The sequence below is a fragment of the Eublepharis macularius genome, chromosome 9 (assembly GCF_028583425.1).
Source record: "Eublepharis macularius isolate TG4126 chromosome 9, MPM_Emac_v1.0, whole genome shotgun sequence".
In the NCBI taxonomy this organism is placed as follows: Eukaryota; Metazoa; Chordata; class Lepidosauria; order Squamata; family Eublepharidae; genus Eublepharis; species Eublepharis macularius.
In genome coordinates this window covers 28,997,685-29,007,180 of record NC_072798.1, presented here as the reverse complement: position 1 = coordinate 29,007,180, position 9,496 = coordinate 28,997,685, and the positions used below count along the sequence as shown (strand labels likewise).

At 42.2% G+C, this 9,496-nt stretch overlaps 1 protein-coding gene across 2 annotated transcripts in view; it reads right to left on the bottom strand.

Annotated features, from left to right (window-relative positions):
• Positions 1-4,132: 4,132 nt before the first annotated feature.
• Positions 4,133-9,496, bottom strand: part of TBXAS1 (thromboxane A synthase 1) — a 294,793-nt gene continuing 289,429 nt past the window's right edge. The window contains exons 11-14 of one of the 2 annotated variants that reach the window (XM_054989134.1): positions 8,519-8,607; positions 7,657-7,794; positions 5,282-5,444; positions 4,133-4,736 (exon numbers count right to left, since the gene is read on the bottom strand). In XM_054989134.1, the coding sequence (XP_054845109.1) occupies positions 4,662-4,736; positions 5,282-5,444; positions 7,657-7,794; positions 8,519-8,607 (465 nt within the window). In that variant the 3' untranslated portion in view covers positions 4,133-4,661. The remainder of the gene's footprint in view (positions 4,737-5,281; positions 5,445-7,656; positions 7,795-8,518; positions 8,608-9,496) is intronic. The other variant, XM_054989135.1, reaches the window with a different exon arrangement.

The following is a 9,496-nucleotide window of genomic DNA, read 5'->3' as shown; positions in this document are numbered from 1 at the left end:
TTCCCCCAGAAACAGACAAGAAAAAAGCTGCCCTCGTCTGCATTAGCAGCTGTGCTAGAGCATCTACACAATCACCAAAAAAGCCCTGGAAAAGGAGGTGGTCCTTCAGGTATGCAGATCCTAGGCGGTGGAGGGCTTTAAAATTAGACAAGCACAAAATTGAGTGCAGAATCAGGGTGGTAGCCAGTACAGATAATCTGATACAGGTGTAATGTGACAAAAAATTACGCAAAAGTCTGTCTTTTGAACCCACTGAAGTTTCTACATTGTCCTTTAAGGACAGACGCCTGTTAATGGTGTTACTGTAGCCCAAGCTTACTGTCACAATGACTTGGATCACTGTGGTCAGATCAACCATCTAGGAAAAGTGTTAATTTATGCACCAAACACAATTGGTAAAAAGCCCTTGCTGCCTCTCTGGCACTAAAGCTGGGTCCAAAAGTCCTCCTAAACTCTTCACACATTTTGCTGAAAAGAGTGTTACCCCATCCAACGTCAGCAGCATTGCTTCCTCCAGACTATCAGATTTTCTGACCAGCATTATGCGTTTCTTTTCTGGATTCAGCTTCTGTTTGTTCCCCTTCAGCCACTTGACCTCCATGGCCAGTACACAGAAGGCTGCTTCTGGAGACTTAGGGCCAAGCTACAAGTGACGAATGACACTTGAACGGCAAGTGAACAGACTCACGTGTATTCTTCCCTGTTCGCTTGCGCTCCACTTGATCACTATGTAGAGCACAAATGGAGCGCAAGTGAACAGGGAGGAATACATGTGACTCTGTTCACTTGCTGTTCAAGTATCATTCATCACTTGTAGATTGGCCCTTAGTTAACAAAATATAGGGCTGAGTGGCACTAGCATTTTGATGATTTCCAACCCTCAATCTACCACTGAGTTCATTGAGCAGCCTGGACACAGTATAGGTGCATGAACTCTGCAGCACTTCACATGTCAACTTCCCAAGAAAGTGATTCAACTTCACCATTTTTCTGTGTGTCCAAAAACAACCACCCTATCAGAACACCTATTTCCTCCCCAAGTAATTCAACAGAATAGTGATCCAACGCATCATAGGTCTAACTGAAACACCAGGGAGGCAGGGCCTCTGTTCTTCTTTAAACAGAGAACATCCACTGGAGCAGCTAATGCAACCTCTGACCCCAAACCAAACTGAAATGGATCAAGGGCAGGTAGGGGCTGTCAGCCAGAGACAGCAGCATTAGGTTAGATGGACTGTTCATCTGACAGTCTAAAGCTGATTCATCTGCATTCCTGAATGGTTCACATGGGAGTCTTACAATTTAAGATGCAAATGTGAGGCTGCATTCAGGCATCACTTTAAGTGGGCATGCGTTATTGCCATACTATGTGTGGGTCACAGATTCCTCTTCTTCCTTTGCACAGAAAATCCCAGTTAGAAACTTACTCTAATGCCCATGATGTATGAATGCAGATGTGTGAGTTAACCATAGGGTCTTCCCTACCCATTAGAATTCTAAACCAGGTTTTAACCCAGCCTTGGAATACCAATCTGTGTGTCACTGGTGATGGTGACTAACTCGGATTAATCCACTTGTCTGTGTTCACAGATCACAGTTGGTAACCAGTTGGTATCTAGCCAGAATTCAAAATGTGAGAAAGGATAGGGGAGGAAGGCGTCCGCTTAACAATGCCTGACAGTGACACCTGAATGTTGGTGTTCCAAATACTGGATGAGTCTGCAATCAGTTCCGTTCACAAGGTTCTGCTATAGATGGCACCACAACTTGATTTATTTTGTAAAATTTCTTGTTCTGTTGTGATTACTTCATACTGCTTAGTCAGCTCGTGTTTATGTTGTAGAGTATTAAGCCACTGTTTCTGTCGGTGTAGCCACGCGGGAGGCTACAAAATATACCTTGCAATACTTTGATTTTTTAAATCAGAAACGGGTTGAAGATTTATATATAATTGTTCTTCCCTTCTATAACTGCATGGCGATAAGATTGCCTTAAAATGCTTTATTCTGTGTCATGTGTTGATGTAACTGTAATCTGAAATTCATAGTTTTCTTATTTTTTAATAAACATAAAATTCAAATAAAAACATGTTGCAAGTGAAGCCATAGCTTGTCAAATCAGTGCCTGCCTTCAAACCAACTAGTGTTTTGGTGGCTGTGTTTAAGAATCACGATGCTAGGCCTCTCCTACCCCACCCCAAAATCACCACTTAAGTTGGAGGTAAAACCAGTCATAGGATTCATCTTTTAGTGCCCCGAGGTTGCTTGGCTTAAGGAAAATTTTGAAAGCCATTTTGAGTTCCTGGATCTGCTGGCACAAATCCTATAGTTTTGTCTTTTTGTACTTCAAATTAGTAAAGCAATTCAGTTCACATTTCTCAGATTACATAGCATGGCCTGTAAGAAACTCCTTTAATCTAGGGGAAAATATACAAAAGGTATACCCAAGATTGTTCTCTGTGTTCCTTGAGTTAGCAGAAGCTTTGCCTTTTGTATAGTCAACCTTTCACCTGTGGGGAATCCAGACCCATAAACCATTCCTATACAATGAGGTGTGACCCTTCTGAAAAACCAGCGGAAGCTGTAGCCTTCCTGAAACCCAGTACCAATGGGAATGAACATCTATTTATTCAACAGCTAATCAATTGACCTCCTTTGCACACCCTTCCTGCACGTTTTCACAGGATGTCTGCACAAAGGATTGTTTGTGTAGGCAGGAACCAGAACATCTAGGCCTCCTTATCTCTGTGCTGGCTTACTGAATTTAGCTCAAGGATAGCACTTGCTTACTCCTAGATGTTTGCAACTAAAACATAGACATTTGCAGCAACTGGAGGAGGGAAGCCACAGAACATTTTGCTTTCCATGCACATATTTATCTCCTTTGTGATGGGAAAATCTCACCTGCTGATTTCTGCGATGCAGACTTCTTTCACAAGGGGTCGTCCTCTTCCTGTCCCGTCCCAGATGGGAGTGCAGAATGGCATCCTGAACTTACATCTATATGACAGTGAGCTTACAGCTATTCTGACTCCACAAAGAAAAGCTTGCAAGTTTTTTGGGAAGTAATGTGACATTTTGACACTCTAGGAGAGATCAGCACAGGTTATGGGTAGGCTTTTCAGGCTCTGTTGCCAGACCTTTTAATTTGTTTCATTTGCATAGCTTATATATAGGCATAGCCTATATACAGGTAACAGAACTGAGCAGTTTTTGGTGTATAATTTGTTTCCCGTTTTTCTTATTTCAGTGCGGCACACAAGCAGCCCTGCTCACAACATTCTTCATTCTAACTTGGGTAAAACAATTCACTTTATGCCAGGTATTATCGGAAAATTGTTCTAATAGTTTGAGTTTGTGCTGGGACCACAGAATCTGAGGCAGGTGCCACTGTTAGGAATGGACGCTCACAATACCTTGCCAAGTCTACAAGTAACGTAGGCTGCATATAGACGTGTAATTTTAGTCATGTTATAAAAGTCTATTCAATGCTTTGGGACACATGTATAATTTCCTATCCTGGATGCCGCTCAGGGGTAAAAACCAATCCTCCTCTTTCGCAGCAGAAGCAGTGACTGGCTGCCCCTTGTGTTAATCATGAACCCAATGTTTCCTTTTTGAACAGATTATCAAGTGTAAAAAGTATTTTTTTTAAAAAAAAGGTGCTGACCAAGTGTTTGGTAACAGGCAAATAAATAGATCCAGAGGAGTTAGCCGTGTTAGTCTGTAGTAGCAAAATAGAAAAGAGTCCAGTGCATCTGACGAAGAGAACTGTGATTCTCAAAAGTTTATGCTACAGTAAAGTTGGTTAGTCTTAAAAGTGCTACTGGACTCTTTTCTATTAGGCAAATAAATGTGCCAGGTCCTTCAAACAAAACCAAAATGAACAGCTTCCCTGAAGCCTTGGGGGAGAACAAAGAAGAAGAGTCAATTGGCATTTTATTTGAAGGCAGTACATGGGGTCCCATGAAGAACAAAACAGGTAGAAGTAGAATTTAGCCTGCAGCAGGGAAAAAACCCTGCAGGCATGTTTGTAGAACAGCCATACAGCCAATCACCCTCACATTTACCTCAATGTACTTTGTTTTTTATTTACTTCATTTGTAGTCTGCTTTTCTCACTGAGATGCAAGATGCAGAGTTCCCACTAATTTGACTGAAACTCCAAAGAAAAATAGATAACATTTTTCACGTACTTTATTTTCTACAAAGATCCAAAGCTATTTATTTTGTAATAAGGCACGAAATGTTGTGGCTCTGATAGAGAATGAGGTGACATTGCTACAGAAGGACAAGTCAGAAGCTACATATGTTCAAGGGGTAAGCACCCACGGAAACTATCTAGGCACATGGATCTCACAGTCTAACATCCAAGTTCCAGCAGAAGAGAAAAAAGAATTATAGCTCCCTTGCATTTCCCTTTCCAGCTAGCATCCTGAAGACACACCAACCCATCTCGAAGCAGCAACACTTCCTAGATTTTTTTGAAATGGTGCATTCAAATATACTTGTACCCTAAACATCATTTAACACACAGTTGATCCTTATCAAGGCATATGTAAAAAAGGAAAGGATGCCCCAGTGTGATTTCACAATACAGAAGCCATGCATCACCCAGCAAGCTGTCCTCCCCTTGGAAGATGCATAGAAACCGGATTCTGCTTTATCGAGAAGCTATCTTAATGTAGACGCCATTCTTTGGTCCCAGTGTCGCTTGAGATTTCAGCTGCAAAGGAATCTGGAGGAGAGAACAGAAGCATGCCACTGTTGTTGCTCGCAAGGCATCAGATTGATCTGCTCCAGAGGTGTACTTATAACATTGATATCCCACCTTTCTTTTATTATGAAACTCAAGGCACCATGCACAAGGGCTCCCAACCAACTACTGACCAGACCTTGGCCTGCTTAGCTTCAGCAAGGCTGCTGTATCATGTGCCCAATTATCATGTGGCTGTCTACCATACCTTGGAATCAGAGATAATTTTCAGGGTGGTGCAATTACCTTACACTTCTGTGGGAGTTTTGATAGAGCCAGAAAAGGGGTTTTGAAACCGGGGAGGGTACCCTGGAATTCCATGGGTGCTTGATGCAGGGCCTCAGTAATAACAGAGATGTTTCCCTGATGGCAGAATGCCAGCTCTTCCCTTTCCAACAATGACAACAGGCATACACATTTGTGATGAAAATGAATGGAGCCAACTTCTTTTTCAGGAGTGATTTTTTCTTGTTCCTCAATGTCTTCAGAAGGCAAATGTAAGTCCAAGAAACAGCAAAGGTACAAACCTGGGTCTCGGGGCAGGTTTGAAATCTAAACTTCTGCAAGATTCTTAGCAGTGTTATTTTGATCTCCATCACAGCCAGCTTCGTGCCAATGCAACCACGAGGGCCTGCCCCAAAGGGAAGATAGGAGAAGGGGTGGCGCTGCTGCTTGGCCTCTGCTGTAAACCTGGGAGTTAAGAAGATTAAATGACCTCGTGAGAAATGGTGCTGAAAGATTAACAAGTCAGTATCAAACATTACAGGGACAATGGTAAACTGGGTTCAATGCCAGGTGCAATAGAAAATACATAGAATTTCTACAACTCAGCAAAACTGTAGCTGCAAATTTCCTTGGGGAAGACACAGCATGCAGCTATGTCATTCTGGGATGATATAGTAATACGACAAATCACACACAGAGAAAGAAGGAGGGGAGTGATGTTGTTATGAAGGTAGGCTGGGGGTCCATCACAGGTGTGTCCCATTACATCAGAAGAGTTCAGATAAAAGCAAGATCCAACCCAAATAGCAAATCAATCCCATTAGAATGAGTTTGACCACCAGCAATTTCTGATGAATTGTGGAAATGAATTGCATGGAAAAATGCTTCCTGTAGTGAATGCTACTGAACGCAAGCTTGAGAGTGCCAAATTGGCATCTGAATTAGCGTGCACACCTGTGCGTGTGCACACACACATAATGTATGTGTGTACCAACTGAGAGTGGCCTATACAAAGGATACTCTGTCTTATGAAAGATTATGCTACAATGAATGCATTAGTTTTCCAGGTGTCAGAAATCTCTTTGCAGTCATAGGACAGCTAAGGTAGGAGCGTGAAAAACATGTATTGTGAACTGCAACACCTCCATGCCGTGCAGAAGAAAAAGTTGATGACGAGCTTCACATACAATATACAAGTCATAAGGCCCTTTAAGGACAATAGGTAGAACAGACCTCAATGGGAATATCAGAGGAAGAAAAAAGCATCAACGGGTGGGCAAGATAACTCTTCTTGAGAAAATGGAGAAGAAAACCAGATCTAACTGATGAAGGGTGCAAATTTTTTTTCCAATGAGTAGATCCCATTTTGTTTTGAGCTATTTATTTACATTATCTACAGTCCACCTTTCTCACTGAGACTCAAGGCGGATTACACAGCGTATTTCAATAGGATCAAACATTTAAAAAACAGTGCAACAGGGTAATGGATTGCAGAAATTTAAATACAAGCAGAATCCAATACAGAACTGAAAAACAATGCTGAACCAAGCAATTTAACAGGACATATTAAACAACGCAGAAGGCCACGAAGCGTAAGCAATATAACATGATGCAGAACTACTCATTAGGTTCTCAGTTATATAGTCACAATCCTTGCCCCTCTACCAAGCTATCAGCTCTTCATCAGGGGACAGTCACAAAGGATACACAAGGAACAGTTGCATATAATTTATGCTACACTCGTATGAAAATAGCAATTAAAACAACAATAACATATTCCTGTTATTGTTTAGGTGCAGGAATTATTCAAATACAAACTAGAAAAAAACTTCTAAAAGTCCAGCCCCCCCACAATGAGAATTTAAAAACTTAATAAGGATAAACAGGACAAAGCAATAATGAAACACAACTCAATCTAATAATAAGCTAAAAACATGAATGAAGAACTAATTGCTTGAAATGCATTGGGATTTACAGACTGGAATAAATAAGTTGGCTTCTGCTCCTATTAGAGTTTCACCACCACCTCCCCCCCCCCCCCCGTGGCATGTTGTGGCATGTGAACACGGTCCAGACACTTGATCATAAAAGGGTGTGGTAATCTAGCTCTTATCAAAGGACTTGTAGGGGAAAGCAAGGTCTACCAAGCAAACTATTTCTGTGTGTATTAATATGTCTGGAGCACATAGTGTTTATTCATGCCAAGCTCCAGCCTGGTTTATTCTCAGGCTTGCAAACTCCCTGCCTTCTCCCCTTGCACATGGAGCCACAATTGAAGACTTTCTGATTCATTTGTTGCTAGGTCTGATTTCAGGGGGCTAAAAATTGGGGTTTGTTACTATTCCAGTTGAGGGGGATGCTGAACCAGGAATACATTGTGACTAAGAATCCTGGTTACTGGGAAAGAAATAAATCTAAATTTGTTGAGGCCTCTGCAGTTGAGCATGACCACAAACTTGATGTTAACGCAAACCAGGAATCATGCCCCCACCCCAAGCATGCGGGAGAGAGGAAAAGAGAAGGACTGAGTATATGAGCTCAAGACTAAACCAGGCTCATCCTTATCATAAACAAACTCTGCTTTACTTGTCATAACTGACTCTATTCTGCATGTCGTATGTGATCAGATTAGGTCTGAGCAATGATACAAGTTTTTTTAAAAAGACAGTTCACATACCTCTCCGGAATAAACTTCTCAGGTTCTGGCCAGATCTTTGGATTATAATGGAGATTCCCAGCAGCAATTTCTATTATGAAACCAGCTGGTATACGTTGTCTCAAAATTACACAGTCTTTGGATGTTTCACGGGTGAACCTACGATTGAAAGCATTAAATACTTCAGGGAGAGGACAGTAAAGAGAAAACTTGTTGAAGAGGCCTTTGCATGTAAATAAAGTTGCCAGGTTCCCTTACCCTCCAGGCGGGAGGTGGAAGACCTGTCACTTACCTTAGAGATGTCCTCCCACGTGCGCTCCCGGGGCTCCGTGATCATGTCAGTTCCAAAAAGCGACATCATTGCCCACATGCCACCCTTGGGAGCACTCCTGCACTATACAGTGGGCTGATTTCAGACAATTTGGGGCCAAATAGGCCCATTTTGGGCCAAAATTGGTCCACTGTGGTGCATGGGAGCATGTTGCACTGCCTGGGAGGTGTGTTCCCCCACCTTTCCCCCCACCAGCCAGGTAAGTGGGGGTGTGGGTGGAGGGTGGGAGTGAGGGATCCCCTGCCCCCAGTGGGGTAACCTACATGTAAACCTTCAATGATGGGCCTGCCAAAGGAAGGGGAAATATGTGAGTGCTGAAAAAAACAATCCACAGTGTGCAGAGAAGATGTTTCATTCCATGAGGATTACAGCCACAGTATCCTAGCACTATCCGACCAGAATTGCCACAACTACTTGTTTTGAAGAAGCTGATACTACTCAGACAGCCCAGTTGCTTTATCCAACCCCACAATTCTGCCAGAGTAACCAAAGATCCCAGCAGGGTATATAAGAAGGAACGTCTTCAACGAGAGATCTCAGCTGTCTACTGACCTGAACGCAGGTGGATACATGCGTAGAGTCTCTGCTATGACCATATCCAGGTAGAGGAGTTCATGCATTTTTTGGTAGTCAGGAGCATCCTTGAAGGGGGAAAAATAATTCATTTTGTGATTTAGAATATGAAGTCTTGATTCAGTGTTGTCCCCTCTTGCTGTGACACTCACTGGATGATTCTGGGCCAGCTGCAATATACTTACCTCACAAAATTGTTGAGAGGATAAACTAGACCCTCTCCCCTATTTATGTATGTAGTTCTATGCTCAGGATACATGTTATCAATCTCATGTGATTTGGGATCCTTATTCTGCTTTATTCGTATCTTGAGTAGTTTGTGATTTCAACTAAGTGGTGTTGGTTCCAGAACTCCCTATATATCTCCCTCTGCTCCAGAACTCCCTATATATTACGTGTGCTCTAAAAGAAATAAAAGAATGCAGGTGGTGTATTCACCCACTCCTTCCACAACTTCTTAACATTTCCCCAGCATTTCAAATCAATCAATTCCTGCCCACTTTCATTACTGGGAAAGGCCCAACAGCACAGCAGGTACAATTTCCTTCTACCAAGGCTACTCTTGAGAAAACTGCAGCAACATAAAAGCTGCTGCTCAGTTCTGCCAGCGGAGGGCAGCAAAACTTTGCAAAACACAGCCTAATATATGTATTTCAAAGAGAAAATTATCTTAAGCAAAAATTACAGAGAACAAAGTCACTTTGTATTGAGAGGAGCTCAGCATTGCAAAATTGGGGGGTTCTGGGTTCATGTGAGCTAAGCAGACTTGCCTTCAATCATGACCTCCGCCTTCTTGTAAAGAATAGCCCATTTTATCAATCTTACACAGATTATTTCCCAAAAAAAGCAATGAGACAACAAAGTGATGTGTATGGCCAAATTAACCCTATGATCTGGAATGGACAATGGGGCCAAAAACAGATGAGGCTCCATTCAGCCAGGGTTTGAGAGTATATA